The sequence below is a fragment of the Pipistrellus kuhlii genome, unplaced genomic scaffold, assembly GCF_014108245.1.
Source record: "Pipistrellus kuhlii isolate mPipKuh1 unplaced genomic scaffold, mPipKuh1.p scaffold_m20_p_15, whole genome shotgun sequence".
In the NCBI taxonomy this organism is placed as follows: Eukaryota; Metazoa; Chordata; class Mammalia; order Chiroptera; family Vespertilionidae; genus Pipistrellus; species Pipistrellus kuhlii.
Window position 1 is genome coordinate 8,202,372 of NW_023425460.1, and position 25,638 is coordinate 8,228,009.

The window sequence follows — 25,638 nt, forward strand, 5'->3', positions numbered from 1 at the left end:
GACTGCCCGGCAAGAGACTAGCTGAGCAGGGCAAGCCTGGGAGAGCTTGGTGCCCAGCAGAACTAAAGAAGAAGTAGGGGCCAGATCCTGCCCAAGCTAGCCAGGCAGGAGCATAGGGAGTCGTTAAGCATATTTGCATTTCCAAAAGATTTTTCGTTTCAGGTGTAAAGAAAGGGTTGGTGTTGCTGTGGGGAGGAGTGGAAGGAGAGATCAAATCAGTGGGGAGGCCAGTTTGGGAAGCTAGCGTGGTAGCCCAGACACAAGTTGATGGTGGTAGTGAAAATGGAGAGAAAGGACTTGGCAATGGATGGAATGAGGGAGTGAGAGGAGAGAAGCATCAGAATGACTTCTAGATTTCTGGATGTGAATGGAGGTGCTGTCAACACCTGAGACAGAGTGATGAAAAAGCATCCATCAGGTTGGTGCCTGAGACAGGGCTAGTTTGGGGCAGGCTGAGTCTGAGGTGCCTTACGTGTGACAACTAAAAGGGGGTGGCAAGTAGACAAGTAGACAGTGAAAAATAAGAGTTTGATGTTTAGCCGAAACCGGTTTGGCTCAGTGGTAGAGCGTCGGTCTGCGAACTGAAAGGTCCTAGGGGCATGTACGTTGGTTGCGGGCACATCCCCAGTAGGGGGTGTGCAAGAGGCAGCTGGTCGATGTTTCTTTCTCATCGACGTTTCTAGCTCTCTATCTGTCTCCCTTCCTCTCTGTAAAAAATCAATAAAATATATTTTTTAAAAAGAGTTTGATGTTGAGAGGAAATGTCTGGCTGGAAATAAGCATTTGTTTATTGATGGTACGTTAACCCTGGGTATGAATGAGGCTGTGGGAGAAGGTGAGGGTGAGAAGGGGAGAAGGGTGTCAACAGAGCACAAAGGAGTCAGGAGGCTTTTGCTAGAAAGCCTTAGTGTTTGCAAACCAAAACCACAACTAGGCAGTGCCCAGAGTGTCCCAAGGAGAAGGAAAAACTGAGAGTTACAGTAAAAGGTAAACACTTGAGAAGAATCGGTCCTGCATTTTTAGCTTCTAAATTGGTCCAAGATGAAAATCTTGCAGGCTGTCTGGAAGGCCTAGATATTAAATGTCATGTGAACTTCGTTTCCCAAGTCCTTCCAAAGGCAATCAGTCACTTCAGTCCACCAACAGAGACGGCTGGGGGCTCCGTGAGCAACGCTGTCCGCTGACACATAGGACCCAGGTGTGGGCTTGGCCCCAGGCTCGGCTAAGCCTGGACCTGGCGAGGCGATGGCCAAGACCTAGAGTGGAAGATCATTTATGCTGGCTCAGTGGAGAGGAGTTTGGTCAAATCCCAGACTCCATGCTGGTTGTCCTGTCCCAGCAGGGAGACACGTCCCTCTTTCAGGCCGATGCTCCCAACCGATCCCTCATCCCTGAGAGCCACGCCATTGGTGTGACTGTGGTCCTTGTCTCCTGCACCTCCCATGGGCAAGAGTTCACTTGTGTGGGCTTCTACATCAACCAGTACCCTGACGCAGAGTTGGGGGAGAACCCACTCCCAAAGCCAGACTTCTCTCAGCTCCAAAGGAACAGATAGAAATAAGAGATAGAGATAGAGATAGAGATAGAGATAGAGAGATAGAGAGAGATAGAGAGAGAGATAGAGAGAGAGAGAGAGAGATAGAGATAGATAGAGAGAGAGAGAGAGAGAGAGAGAGAGAGAGAGAGAGAGAGAGAGAGATCATCTCCAGGCATAATTGGAGAGTTCAAAAGTTTAAGTTTCCAGGCTTGTTGAAGAGTAGAATAATTTCCTCATGCCTCAGCCTACTCCATTTTAGTAATTTAACGGCTTGACTATAGTGATTCCGTTTTGTTCTTCACTCTTTCCTCAAAGCATAGGATCAAGACTTGGGAACTCAATATTTGAAGTCAAGTAGAGGAGGTTGAGACTGCAAAGGAGACCCAAGAAGGCCAAAGTGTTAACAATGACTGTGGAATGCTATGGAAGCATTGTACCTTCATAGTTCCTTTTACAAATGAGTGGAAATTTTTAAAGAAAAAAACAAAAAACCTTTTATGACTCCCGATGTTAATTAACTTTCTAGATTTAGAAATAGTACCTGAGGACAAGAAGTGATTTCTAAAAATATTTTACTAACAGGACTTTGGAGCACCAACACTTTGATGGCAGCTGGAGGAGAGAGGGGTCTCAGAGGGCCCTACTAGGCCCCTGGCCGACATTAACTCTGTGCTTGCTGGATCCCAAAGAAGTGCAGAGAAGCTGGGTGGCAGGGGGCAACAGGGAGGGGATCTTGGGACAGCTGCTGTTTAGCGATTGAGTAGTACTTACTACTGAATACTGGCCGTGCCTAAGGATCCTTACCAGCAACCCCCCCACTTCCATCCCCCCACTCACACACACACACACACACACACACTCTCTCTCTCTCTCTCTCTCTCTCTCTCTCTCTCTCTCTCTCTCTCTCTCTCTCTCTCTCTCTCTCTCTCCTTGCTCATTTCCCTATAACTCTTTTACCTACCACAGCAATTTATTCGTCATTTCTTGTGAACTCCTTGTGTTTTCACATCTTCATGATCTGCCCCATACCTAGGATGCCTTTCATCTTATTTGGCAAATTTCTTTGAATCTTTGAAGACCAAGGTAAAATATCTGTAAAATCCTCCTTGACTTCCCAAGGCAAAATTATTTGCTTTCTCATCATCATCCCATGCACTTATGCACTTTATACATTCTCCGCGCCCCCCCATATGTTTGTATTGATTTTCATTGTTTATATAGCATAACCATTTTATTCATTTATTTTAAACATATTTTTATTGATTTCAGAGAGGAAGGAGAAGGAGAGAGAGACAGAAACATCAATGAGGAGAGAGAATCATCATTGATCAGCGGCCTCGTACATGTCCCCTACTGGGGACCCCCACACCCTTGACCAGAATGGAACCTGGAACCCTTTAGTCTGCGTGCCGATGCTCTATCTACTGAGCCAAACCGGTTAGGGCATGTTTGTATTGATTTTAGAGAGAGAGGGAGGGAGAGAGAGAAACATCCTTCAGCTGCCTTCTGTATGCTCCTGCTGGGGATCAGAGCCACAACCCGGGAAAGAAGTCAGTGACCGCATGGCGCATGGGACAATGCTCAACCAACTGAGCCACCCCGGCCAAGATGATACTTTCTTTTCTTTTTTTAATAGAGAAAAAGGGAGAAAGAAACATTGATTTGTTATTCCACTTACATTAGTTGATTCTTGTATGTGCCCTGACCAAGGATTAAACCCACAATCCCACTAGAGGCAGCCAACTGAGCTTCTCAGTCAGGGACACATACTTTTTTTTTTTTTTTTTTTTTATTTTATTGATTTTGTACAGAGAGGAAGGGAGAGAGATAGAGAGTTAGAAACATCGATGAGAGAGAGTCATTGATCAGCTGCCTCTTGCACACCCCCTACTGGGGATATGCCCGCAACCAAGGTACATGCCCTTGACCGGAATCGAACCTGGGACCCTTCAGTCCCCAAGCCGACGCTCTATCCATTGAGCCAAACCGGTCCCGGCAGGGACACATGCTTTTATTATCACATTTATCACCTTGGATTGCGGTCATGGTTCTGTCTCCTTCACAAAGGTGTGAGCTCCCAGAGAACTAGGACTATGTCCCACACATTTTTGTATTCCAGTGTCTAAGAGTACCTGATATTTAGATGTCTAAACTTTTTCTTTTTTTAAGATTTGTTGAATGAATCGCAAAGGGACTGCAAGGTCATAAGGGGACCTAGGTTATCTTTTCTCCCAATGTGCTACTTAAAACTCAGCAACTGGACTGATACATGCTACAACATGGATGAAACTGGAAAACATCATGGGAAGTAAAAGAAATCTGTCACAAAAGACCACATAGTATATGAGTCCATGTGTATGAAATGTCCAGAATGGGAAAACTAGAGAGACAGTAGATTTAGGGGGCGATGAGATTGAAGAGAACAAGAGAATTGCTGCTGAGGGGTTTATTTGTTTGTTTTTCGAGATGATGAAAATGTTCTAAACTTGACCGTGGTGAGTGTTGCAGAACTCTGTGAATATGCTACAAATCTTGAGTTGTATACACTAAATGGGTGAGTTTTTTTGGCAAGTGTATTATATCTCAATAATACTGTGGGGTTGTTTTTTTATTGTTTTGCATTGATTTTTTTAGAGAGAGAGGAAGGAGAGGAGAGATAGAGAAACATCCATGTGAAAATGAAATACCAATAGCCTGCCTCCTGCACGCCCCCTACTTGGGATTGAGCCCACAATCCCTCCATGTGCTCTGACCGGGAACTGAACCAGCAATCTTTGGGTGCAGGGGACAACGCCCAACCAACTGAGCCACACCAGCCAGGGCAAATAATGTTTTGGGGGGAGTTTTTGAATTATTTTATTTTAAAATTTAAAACATAATACTGTTATTTTAAAAATAGCTCTCACTGTGTCCGGTTCAAAGGGAAGGCTCAAATGTTTTCCGCTGGGAAAGAAGGCGGACACACTGGGAGGGGTTTGGAGGGTGCACGCAGGGATGTGGCTGCTGTGGAAGGTTGGTCTGAGGAACGGAGTATAAGTGGAAATCAAGTTGAGTCCCGATAATGGAATGGCCTACAGAACATTTCCGAAGGAGGAGTTCTGGTGAAAACGGAAACCACTTCAATGAAATCAGGTTTCAACAAAAAAGGCTGAGGTTGGCTCGAGAAGGTGGTTTTCCTTTGAAACTGGTGGCTCCGTGTGGTCTCCTTTAAGAGGAAAGGACTATAATCCAGGTAGGGGGGTGAAATCCGGACACACTTACCCAGGACCCCCCAGCATCCTTGAAGGAGGGACCTCGGAAGGAGGGCCACTCTCCTTTCCTCAGCTGGGCCTGCTGACAGGTCAGATGTCACCGTGCTTGGCGTGGGCACTCTGCAGACCGCTGCCTGGCTCTGCCACTTGCCAGCTGCATTGCCTTGGGCAAGTCCCTCAACCTCTCTGTGCCTCCATTTTCTCTCCTGTAAAATGGGGTCAGTGATCACACCTTCCTTCTGTGATTTTTGTGAGGTTAAACCAGATACCATGCAAAGAACTTCACTCAGTGTCCAGTGCAAGGCGAGCACGGGAAGAAGGCAGTGCCTACAGTGCGGGGCAGGGTAGAGTCGGGAGCCGTGAAACTGGTGGTGGAGGAGTCGCTGATGTCTGCCAGCCCTGAGTGACGCCCACGTCTCGGGGAAGAGGCAGCAGCTGGCTGGGGGTCGGGTGGTGGCTGGGAAACCGTCTGAGCAGAGTTAGCCCTGTCATTGCTCAATCCAGCCCGTGGAGCTCACACTTCCTGTTTTCGGAGTCTGTGAGCCCTGATGCTAGCGCTGCTCATGTTGGAACAGGATCTCCTCGGCCCCTGGGGGTGAGTGCAGAGGCTGAGCGGCAACTCAGTCTGGGCTGGGCCCCTTCACTACACTGCACGCCTTCCCTTTCCTAGCAAATGTCAGCTCACACAGAACACCCCAGTGCATCCTAGGGTGGTGAGGGGGGTGGGGTCCGTTCAGCTCCACAAGAAGTTACGTGGCTTTGTGATCAGAGCCACCATTTCTGTGCCGTTAGTAGGTGCCAGGATTCTGCTGGGAGATTTCTGAGCTCATGAATCCTTGTCATCATCCCAGGAGGTAGATAGTATCAACTCTTTCACAGAAGAGGAAACAGAGGCGCAGAGAGGTCAAGATTCTTTCCTAAGTCACACAGCTAGCGTTAGAGCCAGGATTCTAGTCCCAGCCCCCGGACTCCAAAACCCACACTCTGAAGCCACTGCATCATACCGAATAAGACAGCGTGCTCGGTTATGGGGATTCAAGACTGACTATTTGGGCGCTTTTCTTCCACCTGCAGTGGATGGTCTGCCAGCTTCCTGATCAAGAGCAACAAGGAGCCGAAACCAGCTTGGCTCAGTGGATAGAGCGTCGGCCAGCGGACTGGAAGGTCCCGGGTCCGATTCCGGTCAAGGGCATGTACCTTGGTGGCGGGCACATCCCCAGTAGGGGGTGTGCAAGAGGCGGCTGATCGACGATTCTCTCTCATCGATGTTTCTAACGCTCTATCCCTCTCTCTTCCTCTCTGTAAAAAATAAAAAAAAAAAATTTTAAAAACAAAAAAAGAGCAACAAGCAGACGGACAGCACCGAACCCAATCATCTGAATCTGAAGGCCCGCGGCTCCTTTGGCTACAACAGTGTGATTCACCGCAAGACAGTGGGCGTGGAGCCTGCGGCCCAGGGCAAAGGTGTGGCGTTCGCCATGAAGTGGAGAATCAGGTAGTGAAAGCCGCCACCTCCCACATGCAGACCACCATCCACAAGAACGCAGGGCCCGGCACCTGATCTACAGGAGCAAGTACCGCTGCATCGGCCCATGGCCGCCATGTGCAGGGCCGGCCGCCCCTGTGCAGCCAGAAGCCCGCGAGGGTAAGGAGGAAGCACCGCCCACCAAGAGCTCCTGAGCACCCTGCACCCCCAGAGCAAGAAAGGTGTCCGCCAACTTTCCAACAACAAAGACAAAAAGCTGAATACTCTGGGCCCTTGCCCTCCCGGGGCCCTCGGGAGCCCAGGAGACCTGGCACCCCCACACCCCATGCAGAAAACTGACTGTGCAGGGGACACATGCTGGCCACATCTTGAATTTACTGGGCGCTTCACGCAGTCTGGCCGATTGTTCCCCAAAGTCATCCACTCAGGATGCTTATCGGAAACACCTGAGCTCTTCAAAGGCGCGGAGCCTGGCACCAGCCCCGACCTGCAGCTCAGTCTCTGTGGGTGGAATATAGGCATGCATATGTTTTTTAAAAGCCTCTCAGGTGACTTGGGTAAGAAACGCTGCCAAACCCATTAGCATCGCTTGGAAACTCCAGTATTTGGGCATCCAACCCTGCCTCCCAGCCTGCCTTCTATACTCTAGTTCCGTGGCTGGCAAACGGCGGCTCACGGCCCACAGGCGGCTCTTGGGCCCCTTGAGTGTGGCTCTTCCACAAAATACCACGGCCTGGGCGAGTCTATTTTAAAGAAGTGGCGTTAGAAGAAGTTTCAGTTTAAAAAGTTTGGCTCTCCAAAGAAATTTCAATCCTTGTCCTGTTGCCATTTGGCTCTGTTGACTGATGAGTTTGCCGACCACTGCTCTCGTTCTTTAAAAGCTGATATTTGGTTCAAAACATTTGCTCACCTCCATTAGGATACCAACCAGTGTCAGGCTCTGAGCCGCCCGATCGTAAGAATAGCAATGGCAGGTCGTGAGCTCCATTAGCACATTGAGAACACTCAGCACTAGCCCCGCAGTTAACGGGCAGTTATGTTTTCCGTTCCCTGAATGCCGACAGACTCGAGCTAAGCTGGGTTTTGGATCAATAATTTTCACTCAGACAGGTGTTCTGCTTGGTTGAGGTCAGCCCTGGGGTTGTTGGGGGCAGAGTGAAGAGACTAATACTAAAGAGGATCACCACACATAGTTATAGAAGATGTGCACTGCGCAAAAGCATCAGGCTAGGGAAGGCACTGGGTTGATACCCAGCCTGCACACCATGGACCAGACTGTGGGGCCCTGGCTCACAGCTCCTCCTGTGCCTGTATGCTGTGGAGGGCCTAACCTAGAACTCCCCTAGCTACGTCCCAACGCCCCACGAACTCCACAGATGCAGCCCCAAAAGAAACTCTGGGGTACGTGCCGCCAAGGCCACGTTCTGCTTTTTACGCTCTCCCACACCAACACCAGGGAAGAACAAAAGTCTTTAGGAAAAAAATCACATTTTATTAATCATCTTTATTCAAAATTATAAAAATAGATATAAATAAAAATAGCAGGATGTCATTAAATATTCAGTGTACACAGGAGTGGTCCTCACCCCACTCAGTGAGGATCGGGATGCATTTGGCTGGAAGGTCAGAAGGGATAAGTGTCCAAGGAAGGGACAGTGAAGTGATAGTGAAACTGAAATTTTAATGCTGGTCACGAGCCCTGCCCAGAATGATGCATTCATAGGCTTCATCGCACGGGAGACCCAAGAGGTGCCAGGAACGGCCCATGCCCTCTCCTGACAGGTCATATGTGGCTTCATAGTCCATACAGTTTAGGGAAATATCTAGACGTAGACACAGGAACACCAGCTCTTACTCATTCTGACTCCTCACAGCCCGAGCACAGGTGTGCAAACGTACACATGCATATATAATATTTCCTGATACATTCATGGAATGTCAGCGCCCTGCCCTCAAGTTATTAACGTCCCTGCTCCCCCAACCACTGTTCCCACATTGGCCAAGCTCCCTCAAGAGACCTCAGTTCTGTTGCACTTCCTAATTGGGAAATGATTCATGTCCCAACACTAGGCCTCACGAATGTCCTCTGTTAGGGGAGCTACCTCTCCTTCCCAAGCATAGGAGATGTCATTTTTATCTCCAGAAAACAAAACAAACAAACAAAAAACACACACAAAAAACAGACTACTGGTCAGTACCATCCTGGGTCAGGACCACCCCTCCATCCTGGCCAGAGGGGACCTGGGCATCCAGCACCCAGTCCTGAATCTGAGGATAAAGCCGTTGCTGCTCACCCTGGTGGGCAGCACAAGCAAAACCACCTCTGCAGAGCCTCTCTTCCTCAGCCCCTTGCTTATACGTGGCTGGTGCGGACAGAGCTGCTGCAGAAATGCCGGTCAGTGTGGGAGCTGGGTGCCGCTGCTCTCCGCTGCTCTCCTCTGTGGCTCCCGGGGGGCCCCCAGAGGGCCGGGCCATTCAGGAGGCTAGGCCATTCTCCTCCCCGGTGTGAGTGCGGATCCAGGACAGGTAGCGGGAGACCCTCGTGTAGACACCCGGCTTGTCCTTCATGGCACAGTCACTGCCCCAGCTCACAATCCCAGTCAGAACCAGGCGGTCTTGGGCGGGGCAGACCAGGGGCCCCCCTGAGTCTCCCTGTTGAACCAAAAACACAGAAAGTGAGCCCCTGGAAGAAGTTAGGAAGGGGGCCGTCAGATCCTACTCCTCAGTCATACCCCAGAGGGAAGGGAGAGCTTTCCAAAGTCTACGTCCTTAGTGACTCCCCATTTCCTCCCGCACCAAGTTCAAAATGCTCTGGCTGGCTTTCAAAGCCCCGTTATCTGCCACCATTCCGCCTATATCCCCAGACCCCGTCTCTCTCCCGCCCTGGAATGTGCTGTGCTCACTCTCGTTTCTGTATCTTGCAGCTGACATGCTCTCCCTCCCCTCTGCCTCCTCCAGTCCCTGTACAGCCTCCCCTCCGTGACCATCTCATGGCCACTCAGCTCCCTCGCCTAAACATCTGGTCTTTTATAATGAACGCCACACTCCGAACACTGAGCGGTGTTATTTTCTATTGTTTCTTCTTCGTCCTCCTCTCTCCCCGCATCTGAAGTGCCTAGCACAGAGACCAGCTGACAAGAGTTCGGTAGAAACGTAAGCATTGGTCTGAGCCTAAAACTTGAGCTCCTGATTCTGGCTTCTTGGGGCTTTGGCTGGAAATGCTTAGAACGCTCACCTTGCAAGAATCTCTCTTCCACTCGGGGTCAGCCGCACACAGCATTCTGGTGGTGATTTCAGAGCCATAGTAGTGGGGCTGTTGACACTGCCGGTGGGAAATCAGCTCCACAGAAGCCTTCATCAGCTCCTCTGGATAGATATAGTCGGCTAGATGGGAGAAACGTGCAGAATGTTACCTTACGATGTGTCTGCCCAGCCCTTCTCTTCTGGGACTCTGCCAGGGAGGGGACCAAAACGTATTCCTACTGGGGAAAGCCCCTATTCTCCTCCCACCCTAATCTGAGCCGTCAGATAGCCCCTCCCCCTCCACTCATTTACCGTTACGGTGCATCATTCCCTAAACAGTGATCCCCACGCCTTCTCTGGACCCACCTGCTACCTCCCCATGCTCCTTCTCTACCTCCACATCCTCCCTTCATCAAGCGGAGCTCACTTCCAGGTGACAGCCCTCCCCCAGGACCCCTCAGCCAGCCCCGAAGGTCACTTACAGATGTTCTCTTTTCCGAAGCCGGCGATCTCACAGCTTGTGCCAGTGCGAGCATCTCCGTATATCGGGGGCAGGCAGATGGTCTGTATGGACCGGGATGGCTGTGCACACTCGCCAGAGTCGGAAGTGATCTTCAGCAAGGCTGGGAGAGGGGAGAAGGAGGGAGAGGTCAGAGGGGAAAGATCACCAGCTGGTCAGGCGGTCACCCTATCTGCCCTCCCAATGCTGAGGGAGCAGCTGTCTATCCCTAGGCCAGTTAGGGTCAGAGGTCATCCTGGGAGGAAGTGTGCTCGTAGGAATGAAGCAAGTTTCCCTTATCTCACGCCTCGTGAGCTTTGTTCCAGCCACTGCCAAAGGCGCGGGCAGCCAGGGCTCCTGCACACAGCTGGAGGAGAGGTTGTTTTGTGTGTGTTTTTCCTACAGAAAGCCCTGTCTGAGGTAGCTGGGCTGACATCCAGCCCTATGCTCTGCCTGAGTTTTCTATCCTGGGTCAGAGTCTGCCTCCAACAAAGGCAGGGGCATCCCAGCCTAAGCCACTGCCCACAGGGCCACTGCCACCCGGGCTGGCTACCTGCTGGAAGGAAATTCAGGGCTCTACAGGGGAGCCCCCAACCCCCTCGCCACCGCTCCCTCTGTCAAGTAGAGTCTTCAGGTTTGCCTTCCACCTCAATCTCCCACTTGTGTCTCTCTTTGAACCCCTCCTCCTCTCCGGGTCCTCCTCGTGACGGCAGGGGAGGGTTCTCCACTCACCGATGTCGTTGTGGTGAGCAAGCGTGTCCGCGCTGTAGTCCTCGTGCAGGATGAGCGTCTGCACCTGGAACTTCATCTCCCCCGGCGTGTTGGCGTTGAGCTTGGACCGGCCCAGGTAGACGATGTAGTCCTGCTTCTGCTGGTGATTACTGTGGGAAAGGAGGCCCGTCACTTCCACGCCCTCCCCACCACCGCGACCCCACAGGCGGTCTTGGGTGGGGCAGAGATGGGTGGGATGCAGGAGCAGGCAGGGGGTAGGAGGTGGGGGTGGAGTGGGGGGGCATCATCCATGTGATGTGATAGACACATTGTGGAGCGTGACTTGTCCCCAGGGCGATGGGCCACATGAAGGGGCTGAGAGGGTAGAACGAGAGGGGCATCCTTTGCCAGGGGAGGAGAAAGGGACGCGTGTGGGGAACGGCAGGAGGGCCGGGGAGAAGAGGCAGAGGGACGTACATGAAGCAGTGCGCGGCGCTGACCACCCAGCAGGGGCCGATGAGGCTGCCCCCGCACATGTAGGTGACAGAGCCTCCGCGCTGCCTCTTGTAGATGGCGGCGAACCAGGGCTGGTCCTCGATGCTGGTGGGCTCTCCCCCGACAATCTTAAAGCGGGGCCGCAGGGCCTTCTGGCCGCACTGGAACTCCGCTTTGGCGGGCGGATTCCTTCCTGGAGGAGAAAGGGAGGGAGGGATGTCTTGGGAAAGATAGGTAGGATACAGTGTCCCCCCTCCTCATCCTCTGACCTCCCAGCTTTGGGGGGGCCAGGCAGGCCTCCATCCTCACCCCTCCTGTGATTAAGGTGACCAGACGTCCCGCCTTTGGCGGGACAGTCCCGATTTTTAACAATTTGTCCCGCGTCCCACGGCGTTTAAAACGCGGGACAAATTGTTAAGAATCAGGACTGTCCCGCCAAAAGCGGGACGTCTGGTCACCTTGCCTGTGATGGGATCAGAGGACACACGAATGCGCCCCCTCCCACCCGCTGTCCTACGCAGGCCGGTGGCACTCACGCAAAGAGCAGTCGTTCACCGCGCACTCCTGGACGTGCTGCCTCAGGCCAACCTGCACAAAGCACCAGGGCTTCCTCCGGTGGTCCGGGTTCCTGGCAACACAGGGCGGGAGAGGGGTGTCATGTCAACAGAACGTCTTTCCCGCCCCCTCCCCTCCAGGGAAGACTCAGCCAGGGGCCTTGCTATTATTCTCCGGTGACGGCCAGCACTCTGGAAGCGCCAGGGCAAGCTCAGAAGGGCTCTGTGAGGCCCCACCTCACCTGCAGTAGTTGTGTTTCCCCAGGCCCAGCGGGAGGGCGTCGGGCCTGTGGGCGTGGTACTCATTCTGAAGGACGTTGGCAGAGTTCCAGGCCAGGCAAGGCCGGCCCATGTGGTCGGTGTTGGCCTTCCCTCGGTAAGTCAGACCGCTTCCCCGGTAGCAAGTTGCCAACGTATCTGTGGAAGGATGTGAGGATGAGAGACGATCAGGAAGAGAAGGAGGTTCAGACAGGCGTTTTAGTTTATTATTTTTTTAAAATATGTTTTATTGATTTTTTTTTTTAACTGAGAGGAAGAGAGAGGGATAGAGAGTCAGAAACACCGAAGAGAGAGAATCATCGATCAGTTGCCTCTTGCACACCTCCTACTGGGGATGTGCCCACAACCAAGGCACATGCCCCCAACGGGAATCGAACCCGGGACCTTTCAGTCCGCAGGGCAGATGCTCTATCCACTGAGCCAAACCGGTTTGGGCTAGACAGGCATTTTGGAGATCATGCCAGGCCTCAGTGATTCTCAGGCCTGGTAGAAGACTCTAGAAACTCTCCTTCCACCCCACTTCACATATGTGCAGCCACAGCTTACAAGACAATGTGTGTTTACGTGTTTGACTCTGCCCTCCCGATGCTGAGGGAGCAGCTGTCTGTCCCTAGGTCAGTTAGGGTCAGAGGTCATCCTGGGAGGCGTGCTGGTAGGATGCAATGTGTCTATCACATTGCATAGGGATGATGCCCCCCTCTCCACCCCCACCTCCTGCCCCCTGCCTGCTCTGGCATCCTACCCTTCTCTCCCTGCCCCAGATCTCCTGTGCCCCTCCCCCCAGGCAGAGGAAGGATCTCCGTACCTATCTCACAGTGCTCCCCCTGGAATCGCTTCGGGCAGTTGCATCGATGAATGTTGGAGAAGAACTTGTAGGACACACATGTGCCTCCGTTCAGACAGCCACAGCTTGCTGAAAATGACAAAGGCGGGGGTGGGTAAGCAAGGCGCACGGGAGGAGGCAGTGAGGGGGAGCCAGCCCTGCATCAGGGACAGGGAAGGGCCGTCTCCTGAGGCTTCCCCGAGATGTTTGTGCAGCCAGATATTGTGCAAGGGGTGGATACTCACCCGCAGCCGATTCCGCGTGAAGATCGTGGCTGTCCTGGAAAAGACCGGGGGGAGGGGCAAAGGTCACCCCTGGGGCCGCAGGGTGTGGATAAACCGGCCCCAATCCCAAAACTCATCCTTCCCTACAGCTCCCGCCCTCCTCACCCTGGAAATATCTGACTAGCCCTCAAATGCAAGATCGATCATATCGATCATAGGTTTCCGGAGAAGAGAAGTGGATTGACTCAAGCAAGCTTCCAGATCAGGTGGCAGCCGGCTGGGGCCGTTCCCAAGGCTTCTTCCTCCTCTCTAGCCTGCAAGCGCGAGCTCCCCTGGCTCCCCAGGCCCCCTGGCCACACCTGTCCTCTTTCCCCGGAGGGTCTGGCCCTGCTGAGGATGGGATGGGGGGAGGGGGGACCAACTCCCTACCAGCCCTGCCTTCCCCTGGCGCTGTTCGGGGGCCGGGAGGGGGTCCTGCAAGCCCCCTCCCCCGCCGGGAGTGAAAGCGGGGAAGCCGCTCACCTCGCAGTTGCTCAGGACCAGCGCGCAGAGGAGCAGGCAGGCCGGCGGGACCCTCATGGTGGCGGGCTCGGGCAGACGGCGGCCTGGCGGGAAGGGAAGTCAGAGGCGCCGCGGAGAGGGGAGCCGCCGGCGGGAACGGCCGCTCGGGGCGGGGCCCGGGTCACCTGCGGGGCGAGCCCGCGGGGCCATCTCTCCTCCGGGGCTCAGGGGGTGGGCACCGCGGGCACCGGACCCGCGGGCACCGGGGCACGCGGGGCGCAGCCGGGCAGCCGGGTTGGGGGCAGGGAAGCCGCAGGGGCGCATCCTCCCGGCGCCGCAGGCGGCCTGCACTCACCGGCTGGGGCGGGTGGACGGGCGAGTGGACGGTGGGCGGCGGACGGGCGGACGGTGGACGGGGGGCTGCTGGCCGGTGCTGGGCTCCGGTGTCCCGCTGTGAGCTGTCCGGGGCGCGGGCTGTATATGTAGACCCGCCCAGGCGCTGGCCCCGCCCCGGCCCGGCCCGGCCCGGCCCGTCCACTCCCCTCCCCTCCCCGCCCGGAGCCTCCGCGCCGGACCCCGCGCCTCCTCCACGGGGACCGAGCGGCGGGGACGCGGGGTCTGAGCGGATGGATGCAGAGGCACCTGCAGCCCCAGGCCCGGGCCGCCCGGGGCAGCCCCACCCTCCCTCCCACACACCCATAGGCGGAGAGGGGGGGCGCTGGGAGCTCCGATGCCCACCCGCCCCCCATTCCCACCACCACCCCCGTGCAGCTCCGGTGCCTCCCCCAGGGCCCTGGGTCCGCTCTTCTCCAACCTCCCGCCGGGCCTCCACCGGCCCAGCAGCGTGGGAACCAGGGTCCATGGCTGGGAAGTCTTTTTCTCCGTGTGAAGTGCACGTGTCACGCCCTCGCTGAAAACACAGACAAACACGTGGTCACAGGATGCTTGTGTCGAATGCCTGCTCTCCCCCCAAATTATCAACACAACCCGAGGATGCGACAAAGCTGAGACCTCGGTGAGGGAGGCTGGCGGTGGATGGGGGGTGGGGGAAAAGGCGAGGTCGGATTCTATTGAGAATTTGCAGTTTGGGCCAAGGGCATTCTTTGGCCGTGAGGGCTGGTTTGGCGGGGGATTGAGCAAAAAGGAAAGTGAGGGCTTGATCAGGTTTAGATTGGGGTCGTGATACAATATTGCAGGATTGTGAAAATGAAGTCTTAGGCACACACTGTTGATGCTTTCTTTCTATGGAAGTGTTGATGGGTCTTTCAGGAAGTTCCTATAATGAAAAATCCATTTATTAATTTTTTTTGTTTTAAATAGATTTTTATTGATTTCAGAGAGGAAAGGAGAGAGAAACATCAAACGCTGCCTCCTGCACACTCCCTACAGAGGATGGAGCCCACAACCCAGGCATGTGCCCTGATGAGGAATCAAATCCTCAGCTCCTGGTTCGTTGGCGAAAGCTCAGCCACTGGGCCACACCGGTGGGCCTGAGCAACCCATTTACATGCCTGGGCCAGCGTACAGTTAGTGAACAAACCCAATGGAATAGGAAGGTCTTATTGATGTGGTCAGTGAGCTGTAGAGGGGCAGGAAGTTCCCTTTTACCTGTGAGGACAGGAGTGGGGAACTGGAGGACAAGAAAGAGAAGATTTCTTTAACACTGTTGTTTAAGGTTTTGAAAACACATCTTTAAATCATCCATTCCAAAAACATAATGACAGGTTTTTCAAATGCATGTTTATTTAGTGTTCTACTTCATCACAGGGCATTGTTTCTCATAAGATAAAGTAATTGCTTGTCAAATAAGACTGAGCCGAAACCGGTTTGGCTCAGTGGATAGAGCGTTGGCCTGTGGACTGAAGGATCCCAGGTTCGATTCCGGTCAAGGGCATGTACCTTGGTTGCCGGCACATCTCCAGTAGGGAGTGTGCAAGAGGCAGCTGATTGATGTTTCTCTCTCATCAATGTTTCTGACTCTCTATCCCTCTCTCTTCCTCTCTGTAAAAAAATCAATAAAATATATATATTTTTTTTTTAAATAAGACTGACCTCCAGTAAGACTGACCATGTATAAAGCACAGCCTGCTCTTCTTGTGCGAAGGCAAAGAGTTTTGTCCACATGCACACGCACATATCCCTCTGGCACAGCTGAAGGAGCACAGTGGGGATTCTGGGGTTCATTCACACACACCCCAAGCCCCCAACACACACCCCTTTCCCTGAGTATTGGGGACCTGGGCTTGGGGGTCCCTTGGGTCCTACCCTCCAAGACTGTCCCCCTTGATGGGAGAGGAGAGCTCTGAGTCCCTCCCTTAAACTCCCAAGGCCACACCCAAGACTTGGTCTCCCTCTCTCTCTCTTTCTCTTCTCTCTCTCTCTCTCTCTCTCTCTCTCTCTCTCTCTCTCTCTCTCTCTCTCTCTCTCTCTCTCTCTCTTACACCTGCAGCATTTTGCTGCCTGGCAAAGCTGGACCTTGAGTGTGGCTCCACTGGAGAGGGACAGGTGGAGGAGGGCAGGGACAGTGCCAGCCCTCTTTGCTCTGTTCTGGCCAGAGGTCTCCGATGCCAGCCTCGGCCCGCGGAAAGTGTAAGTTAACCATCCTGCTGTAGGAAGGCAGGTGATCCTCTGTCCTCCAGAGAGAGTTTTTCTGCACCCGCCCGGTTAACCGGCTAAGCTGCCAGCCTCGGGGAGGATGGACTGAGTCAGAGGTGCTGTGCTTCTCAGAGAGGCCTCGCTGCTTCCTCTAAGACGGTGACCTGTTTTGTTTGGATTTAGAATCCATTAATTGTAAATAAACGTGATCAGAATGTAAATAGGGACGTTGCAGCCTTAGGACTTACCCCGAAACTCAGGCTAGTGATCAGGAAATTCCCAGCAGACTGCCATGATTCACAGAGCTCCCCGGCAGCTCTCATGACTCCAGATTACTTGGCTGGAGGCTGTCATGCTGATTTTTGAGAGGAGGATGACTTCATTTCCTCCCCAACAAAGAGGCTTGGACGACCGTTATGCGGCCAGTATGACAGCCCTCTACTCCTTCCTTCCCTCTGCGGCCTCCTCACCTGGCTGAACAACACTGGGGCCTCCGACTCCTCACAAAACGTCCCTTCCACGCTGTGGCCTTCTAGCTCTCTGAAATCCCTGCGTCCACCTTTTGGTGCACAGTCTTTCGATTCTTTAAGGACAGGAGCTACATCGTAACTATCTTTGTCTCTCCCTCAGCATCTGTGCATCCCTTGTTCACATAGGTGCTTTCTTATGAATGAATCGGTGAACAAGTGGAAACAGAGAGCTATGAGGCACTTTGGAAGTGTTCTCTCTCTCTCTCCTCTCTCTCTCTCTCTCTCTCTCTCTCTCTCTCTCTCTCCTTTTTTGCCATAAAAATTTAATAATAATACAGGCATTGTTTCTGTCCTGTGCTAAAAAGCACTTTGCAACAAATCATTCCTCTATAAACTCACCATTGCCTTATGAAGTGTTAGGAAACATTCCCATTTTGCAGATGAGAAAAATGAGGTGGAGAGGAGACATATACAGTTGAGGAGTGGCAAAGCCAGCAAGGACTCTTAGAACTTGGTCCTTGTTCCTACGCTTACACCTCACTTCCTCCAGAGGAGGGGGCTATAGACAGAATGCCCCCAAGAGAGGGCCGGGTGATGGAAGAAGTGACAGCTCAGGGAGCCCTCCTGCCAGCTGGCCTCGGAGAGCTCCTTCGAGAAACACTCGGGGGCGCTGGGCTCGAACTCCTGGAAAGCACTCCCTGTGTGTAACGCGAGTGGGTTGCTTGCCTGAGATCCAGGAACTAGCGCGGTGGTCTAGGCCGTCTGATGCTTCTGTCAAGAGTGAGAGAATGAGGAACTGAAAGTGTGTGACTTCATCCGGTTCCTGGCTCCCAGAGGAAAGCCACCAGTCCGCCGGCTCTGTGTCCCAGGGCCCGGACCTCCTAGGTCAGATGTGGCAACAGAGACTAGGAGGGCCCTTTCCGGAGCTGCCCCGGCAGAGCAGGCCGGTGCCAGGTGTTCCCGGGGGAGCAGGAGGTCGGAAATTAGTCCTGAGGCTGCGTCCAGGAAACTGGGTCCCTGAAGGGTTAGTCTCTTTTCTTTCCTTTTCTTCACTCCCCGCCCATACCCTCCACTTCCTCCCCTGAAGGGCTATTGTCTTCCTTTCCTTTTTTTCACTCCCCGCCCATACCCTCCACTTCCTCCCCTGAAGGGCCTTTTTCTGACCGGCGTGACCCAAAAGGAAGTTCACATGGAGTCACAGGATGCTATACCAAGAATGTTCCGCGGGGAGCTGTACGGAGAATAAATGACCTTACCCTCTGGGTCTCAGCTCCCATCTGCAAAGCAAGGCGACGCCTGCCTTACTTTGCAGGTTAAATGCGATCGTGCTTGGGTGACGAAAGCATTTTTCTTCATCCCTTTGTTCGTTCACTCAGTGTCTATCGTGGACCTACTCTGTGCCAGGCCTCGTTCTAGAAGCTAGAGATAGAAGGATGGGCTTTATGAACTGTAATTCCCACCTGCTGCCTCACCTTCCAGACGATGGCTGTGCTAAGGTGACCGGACGTCTCGCTTTTGGCGGGACAGTCCCGATTTTTAACAATGTGTCCTGCGTCCTGCGGCGTTTTAAAAAAAAAAAAAAGTCCCGATTTTTGGAAAGAATCTTTTAAATCTTTTGGACTTTTTTAAAACGCCACACGGGACGCGGGACACATTGTTAAAAATCGGACTGTCCCGCCAAAAGTGGGATGTCTGGTCACATTAGGTTATACTGACCCGGAAGACGCAGGCATTCTCTGGAGTCCATCCCGGCATTCCGATTAAGTGGGGTGCTGCGTCCTTAGCAAACAGTTCCCAGCATCTGGCCAGCTGCATGTGCTGCTCGCCCCCGCAGCCCCAAAGCCTACTCCCCGCCTCTCCTCTCCCTCCTCAGCGGCCAGAAGCTCCCCTCTCCTCCCTGCACCTGGGGCAGACAGACGCCTCTGCAGTCAGGAAGGAGGCACCGATGCCGGTCACCGAGCTTCCGCGGGGTCGGAGGTCTCCGTATTTTGTCTGCGTATTTCGTATTTTGTCTGAGAGGAAGATGCTGCCGTCACGGTCAGCAGCACTGAAAGCCAGGTCTGGGCCTGTAACACCATCGGGAAGCTGCCAGGCCCCCGGTGGCCTGTGGGAAGAGCGGGGCGGGGAAGCCACATACTTGCCTCCTTACTCACGGAGAGCAGCGAGCCCCAGGGGCTGCACCCTGAGGTTATGCTCCGTCTCAGCCCTCCAGCGTCAGCCCCAGCTCCCTACCATCTCTGACCCAATTCCTAGCCCGATCTCTGCATGAATGTTTGGAGACCGGGTCAAATTTTATTGTCCCAAACCTATTAAACCCAGTAAACTTCTTAAATCAGGAACTTGTGTTGGTCATGGACTTCCAGACTTGGTGAATTCCTGAGTCCCCACCAGGAACCAAAGCGAGGCCTGGCCCTGGAACTTGTGCCCTGAGCCCGGGCTGCCATGTTGGACGGCAATGGCTGCTGCACTGGAAGCTAGAGGGCCTACCCAAGAGCAAAGGGTGAGGATGGGAGAGCAGACACTGGTGGGTTTCCAAAGCGTGCCAAGAAGTTAAGGACGTTTGAGGAAATATGTTCGGCCAGGAGCCAGTATTCTGAATAACTTGTTCATAAGAAAACCAACGTAACATTCATAGCCCTTATGATGTATAATTTAATTTAATGTGCTCGTGGCTCTCCCAAGCTGGATTCTACATGCTACTCTGTCTTTAATGCAAGTGCACCCTAGCTGGTTTGTCTCAGTGGATAGAGCGTCAGCCTGTGGACTGAAGGGTCCCAGGTTCGATACCCGTCAAGGGCACATGCACAGGTTGCAGGCCCGGTCCCTAGTAGGGGATGTGCAGGAGATAGAAACATCTCTCATCATTGATGTTTCTATCTCTCTCTCCCTCTCCCTTCCTCTCTGAGGAATAAAAATTATATTACTTTTAATAAAAATAATAAAAAATTTATTATTTTAATAAAAATAGTAATTTTTATTATTTTAATAAAAAGAGTAATTTTTATTATTTTTAATAAAAATTTAAAAAGAAAAGAAATAAGTGCAAGCACTTCCCTTTCCATTACCCTGAGAGGAAAACAGAGGGCTAATAAAGGGAAGTGAATCATCTGAGTTCATTCACTGAAAATGATGAGATTCAGAATTCACCGGTTTGAGGAACCTCATGACACATTTCCACCCTCTCTCCTCCTATTCTGAATCCTCACTCCTCCCTTCCTGGTCACTCTCAATCCCCACCCCCAGTCTCTTTGTCCTCCTGCTTCCTACCCACCTGCAGAAGGTGCTTTTTTTCTCCAAGGCGTTATTGACAGCAGTGTGATGAGGCAGCCACGTCCCGAGGAGAGGTCAGTCCCCTTTTGAAGGGACCATAGGACCAAGTAGATGGCAGTCTGTGGGTACAAGGAGCAAGAACACAGCAGGGAGCCCCCACGGTAGGTGTGTGTGCAGAGTGGGCGGAAGGAACAGTATGTAAGTAATCTAAGCGGGAGGCTCCTGTTGGGAAGTGTGACCGGGACTAAAAAAGAGAGTATCTAGCTTGCTTTCCAACGTGGGCCCTGCAAAGAATAGTGGTCAGAAAAAGAAGGACTGCTCTGCCATCAGCAAGCTAGTGACCAGAGAATATACTGTGGACATTCACAAATGCATACGTGGGGTGAGCTTCAAGAAGCATACCCAGCCAAAGCCGGTTTGGCTCAGTGGGTAGAGCTTCAGCCTGTGGACCGAAAGGTCCTAGGTTCGATTCCAGTCAAGGGCATGTATCTTGGTTGTGGGCACATCCCCAGTGGGAGGTGTGCAGGAAGCAGCTGATCGATGTTTCTAACTTTCTATCCCTCTCCCTTTCTCTCTGTAAAAAATCAATAAAATGTATTTATTTATTTATTTATTTATTTATTTATTTATTTATTTATTTTTAAGAAGAAGAAGAAGAGGAAGAAGAAGCGTACCCAGCCTGGCCAGCATGGCTTAGTGGTTGAGTGTGGGGCGTGCAGGAGGCAGCCGATTAATGATTCCCTCTCATCATTAATGTTTCTCTCTCTCTCTTCCTCTCCCTTCCTCTCTGAAATAAATTTTTTTTTTAAATTGTTTTTAAAGCGTACCCAGTTCAAGTCAGACTTTGAGAAAAATGTTCTTCCTTTTGCTTAATATAGCCAGCCACAGTTGTGTCTGCTGGGTCTGGCCAGGGAAGTGATCACAGGGTTTCTGGTTATGCTTATATATCTGTGTGGAGCCATCAATGTCTAGTCTTCCTTTCTCACAACCATTATCCACCCTTGTTTATACGATGGGGTGCCCTAGGGTTCTGTGGAGAAATAAAAATAGCACCTAGCCAAAACTGGTTTGGCTCAGTGGATAGAGCGTCGGCCTGTGGACTGAAAGGTCCTGGGTTCGATTCTAGTCAAGGGCATGTACCTTGGTTGCAGGCACATCCCCAGGAGGCACTTCTCTCTCATCGATGTTTCTCTCTATCCCTCTCTCTTCCTCTCTGTAGAAAATCAATAAAATATATTTTTTTAAAATAACACCTACCTATTGAACATGCCTTTTATTGGGCAAGCATTGGGTAACAGTGTGCATTACCCCCACTCAATCCTCATTGAGGGAGATGCAATGTCACCCCCACTTTATGGGTGAGGAAACCGAGATGCTAAGAGGTTCTGGTCAAACCCACGTTTCTGACTCCACACACTGCTGTGCTGATTATCACTATGATCGTGTTGTCGCTTTACCCCTTACTGAGGGGGGAAAGTACCCTGTCGAGGAGGAGTCAGATTCTGTAATAAGAAACATCCGTGGGTGGCATTTTTTTCCAGCCTTATCTGATGATAAGCATCACCTGGGTTGAAGGTTTAATAAATACAGAGTTTCAGGTTACTTCCTCAGAAATCCCGATCCCTTAGGTCCAGGATTCTTACCGCTAGGTAAGTGTGAGGGAAATCACAGCCAATGCACAGCGAAGGAGCGCTGGTTTATTTTTCACCTGGGAAGGGCCAATGCCATCAGAAACTTCCTCTCTGTTGGGGTGTCTACTCCGCCCCTGCAGGAGCCGCATGGCCCCATGAGGGGAGCACAGAGGTGGAAAAGGTCCAGAGCTGGAGGACCAGTTTAGGCAGTTTCCCAGACAGGGATGAATCAAGTCGGGGATGTACACCCGAGAGCCCTGAGGCGGCTCTCCTCCAGCACCTCATCTCCAAAAGTTAATCGCTGCAGCGCCTCCACACCTGTTCTTTTGTTAGGTCCTAGTGATCGTTTCACTTTCAAAATGCCAGGTGGGTAGCTAACTGAGGGACTTTTCCACAGAGAGACTGAGTTCGGAGAATCAGTTAATGCTCCAAGTCATGGCCGTGAAGGAGAAGTTGGCTTCCAAAAACCTCAGGAAAACTGGGAGAAGCTGAGTAGAGGTGAGAACAAAGCAGACCTGAGGATACCCGAACTTACTAGTGCTTTTCGATCGGTGGTGTTTCCTCACAGTTCCTGTGCTGGCCCCTTTCCAAGCTTCAAGGATGTCTTCTCAAGCTTCTTAGTTGTTCCCTAGTTTCCTCTCTTTCCATCGGAATAGAACTGGGTTCCCAGAGCATGGTCCCTTTGCAAGGAGGGTGGGAACGACCCCCAACAACAGTGGACCTGCTGCTCGTGGGGTGACCACAGCTAGCATTTTTAGCCAAGAAGAAGGCAACAGTAACATTCTCCCCATGCCTTGTGTCCAAAGATGTACTCAGTCTGCCTCGTAGCAGCCAGCCTCTCCTGTTCGTAAAGAAAATTCTATCCCAAGTTCTAAAAGGAAAAGGATTGAGCTCAGTTCAAACTGTTAATTTTATTCAATCAACTAAAAATTACTTTCAAATACCTAAGGCATGTCTAGCCCTGTGCCAGGCCCTGAGGGCACACAGAAGAACTGACATGAACCCTGCCCTGAAAAAGTTTAAAAGCTGAAGAGAAGACAAGAAGACCATACATAAAACAATTAAAAAGCATGAACTATGGTGTTGGGAGGAGACTTGACTTGGGGTGGTGAACACACAATACAATGATGTATTATCAAATTTTAATCTGAAACCTATATAGTTTTATTAACCAGTGTCACCACAGTAAGTTCAATAAAAAAGAAAATAATTTAATTTTTTTTTTTAAAGCCATTAAGCAAGATGGCTACTTTAGGGGGGAAAACAACAACAACAACAGAAAATAAGTTGGAACCCTTGTGTACTGTTGGTGGGAATGTAAAATGATGCAAACCAATATGGAAAACAGGATGGCAGTTCCTAAAAATCTATACTAATAAAAGGGCAATATGCTAATTAGACTGTCAGACCTTCCAGATATCGTTCTGGACAGAGCCATGGTGCCGGTGCCAAGGTAGAGGCAGTTAGGGGTGATTAGGCCAGGATGGGAGGGCAGTTGGGAGTGAGCAGGCTGGCCGGCAGATTGGTTAGGAGTGATTAAGCAGACAGCAGGTGAGCAGTTAGGAGCCAGTGGTCCCCGATTGCAAGAGGGATGTCCAACTGCTGGTTGGACATCCCCCAAGGGGTCCCAGAGTGGAGAGAGTGCAGGCCTGGCTGAGGTATACCCATCTCCATGCACGAATTTTATACACCTGGCCACTAGTACATAAATAAATAAATAAATAAACAAACAAACAAACAAACGTAAAACTTTCAAATGACCCAGCAATCCCACTTCTAAGCATATACCCAAAAGAACTGAGAGTCAAAGAGATATTTGCACACTCGTGTCATAGCAGCACTATTCACAATAACCAAGAGATGGAAGCAACCCAAGTATCTATTGACAGATAAATGGCTGAGTGAAATGTGGCCTATACACACAATGGAATATTACTCAGTCTGAAAAGGAAGGAAATCTCGTCACATACTACAACATAGGTGAGTCCTGAGGACATTATGTTCAGTGAAATAAGCCAGTCACAAAAAGACAAGTAGTGTCTGATGCCACATACAGCTTTAGGTACAGAGATGTCCAAAGTACAGTAGTCCCCCTCTCATCCACAGTTTCCCTTTGTGCAGTTTCAGTTACCTGCTGTCAACCATGGTCCAAAAACATTAAATGGAAAACCCTGAAAAAAATACCCAGTTCATGAGGTTTAACTGATGTGCCATTCTGAGTAGCATTATGAAATCTCAGGCAGTCCCATTTCATTCATCCCACCTGGCTTGGGAATCATCCTTTGTCTAGAGTCTGCAGGCTGTGTATGCTACCCATCCATTAGTCACTTAATAACCCTCTTATCAGATTGATAGTGGAGGTATCACAGTGCTTGTGTTCAAGTAACCCTTACAGTCCAGTCAGTAGCAGCCTGACTTTACATTACAACGTCCCTGTCATTCACCTCACTTTTTCTCATCATCTCACATCATCACATCTCACCATCACAAGGAGAAGAGTGAGTAAAGCCCAGTAAGCTATTTGGGGCTTGGGCTGGAGGGGGTGGGGGAATGATAAGCATGAGTGGGGGGTAAGAGTGGAAATGAGAAGACACAGGGGAAGTGGCAATGCAAAGGAAGAGGGTAGAACTCCTACAGCTGTCTTTGTTCCTGTTCTCTTAGGAGTTTTGGCTTTCCCAAACTCTCAGGGTGATGTTTTGCCTTGGGAAGAGCCTTAGGAGGTTCCATTAAAGGACGGTGCCGTGAGACCCATAGGTGAAGGCCAATGGTCAGTCTCACGGATTAGAGTGGGAGGACTGAGGGTAGAGAGTCCCGCTGCCCAATGCCAGTGGCACCTGCCATGTCCAAAGGCCGTATCTCTGAGCATGAGCTGAGAGCTCCTTCTTGAGGAAGAGGTGACTGCCCGTGGGGAGGGCTGTGGTTTCGGAGTCAGAGGATGGAGCCCCAGTCCCTGTTTGGTTGCTGACTCCATCTGTGAACCTTGGTGAGTCACCTCCCTCTGTCGGCCTCTGTTTTCTCTTATGTGGAATGCGGAGGGACTTTTTTCCACCTGCTTGTGCAGAAGACAGAAGTGGCTGAAGAAAAAGAAATTTAGCCCTGGCTGATTTGGCTCCGTGGATAGAGCATCAGCCTGCAGCCTGAAGGGTCCTGGTTTGAATTCCAGTCAAGGGCATATCCAGGTTGTAGACTCGATCCCTGGTAGGAGAGATGCAGGAGGTGGCCAATCAATGATTTTCTCTCATCATTGGTGTTTCTGTCTCTCTCTTCCCTCTCCCTTCCTCTCTAAAATCAATAAAAATAAATAATGTATGCTTATTGAAGCAAATACATATATATTCTTTTAAATATATTTTTATTGATTTCAGAGAGGAAGGGAGAGGAAAAGAGAGATAGAAACATCAATGAGAGAGAATCGTTGATTGGCTGCCTCCTGCACATCCCCTACAGGAGACCAAGCCCACAACCCAGACATGTGCCCTTTACAGGAATCAAACCTGGGACCCTTCAGTCCACAGGCCGATGCTCTATCCACTAAGCCAAACCAGCTAGGGCTGTGTACATCCCTATTAAAAAAAAAAAAAATTATAACAGGCACCTTTAAGCAAAGGGTGAGGCCTGGCTGAAACAAAACCCAGGATGTCTGAGGACTCAGGGGCCAGGTTGACGTACTATGCTCTTGACATCAGAAGTCCGTGGAGAGGATGTAAGTACTAAACAAGATAAACAAACAAGATTGCCCCGAGAGCCTGGATTCTGGGAATATGAACAGGGAATCCTGACCAAAATTCCAGGTCTCCGAGTTCCCCTCGTACAGTCATGAGGCTCACACAGGGGTGACTCACTCACCCAGGATCTCTCTGAGAGGCCTAGCCCACTGAGCATGAGCCTCCGCAGAGGAAGGGGCTAGAGGGGGGCTTGGTTCAAAGAGCGTGGGGTTTGTAGCTAAAATATAAGTGGTTCCTCTGGGTCCTGAGGAGGCCAAGTTTTGCCCAAGGCTCTGGATGCTGTTCTAGTTCTGAGGTCAGTGGAAGGTCAAAGCCATAAAATTGGTCCCCATGGAGTCGGCACA

The 25,638-nt window shown here is 51.5% G+C and overlaps 1 protein-coding gene across 1 annotated transcript; it reads right to left on the reverse strand.

The window, feature by feature from the left end:
- Nucleotides 1-7,758: 7,758 nt before the first annotated feature.
- Nucleotides 7,759-14,070, reverse strand: PLAU (plasminogen activator, urokinase). The gene is made up of 11 exons (XM_045581703.1): nucleotides 13,959-14,070; nucleotides 13,625-13,707; nucleotides 13,124-13,157; nucleotides 12,861-12,968; nucleotides 12,019-12,193; nucleotides 11,759-11,850; nucleotides 11,205-11,415; nucleotides 10,749-10,897; nucleotides 10,000-10,140; nucleotides 9,510-9,658; nucleotides 7,759-8,926 (listed from the first exon to the last, which is right to left on the reverse strand). Exons 2-11 carry the CDS (start codon nucleotides 13,679-13,681, stop codon nucleotides 8,750-8,752), a joined length of 1,293 nt encoding a protein of 430 aa, XP_045437659.1. The 5' UTR covers nucleotides 13,682-13,707; nucleotides 13,959-14,070; the 3' UTR covers nucleotides 7,759-8,749.
- Between the last annotated feature and the right edge of the window lie 11,568 nt (nucleotides 14,071-25,638).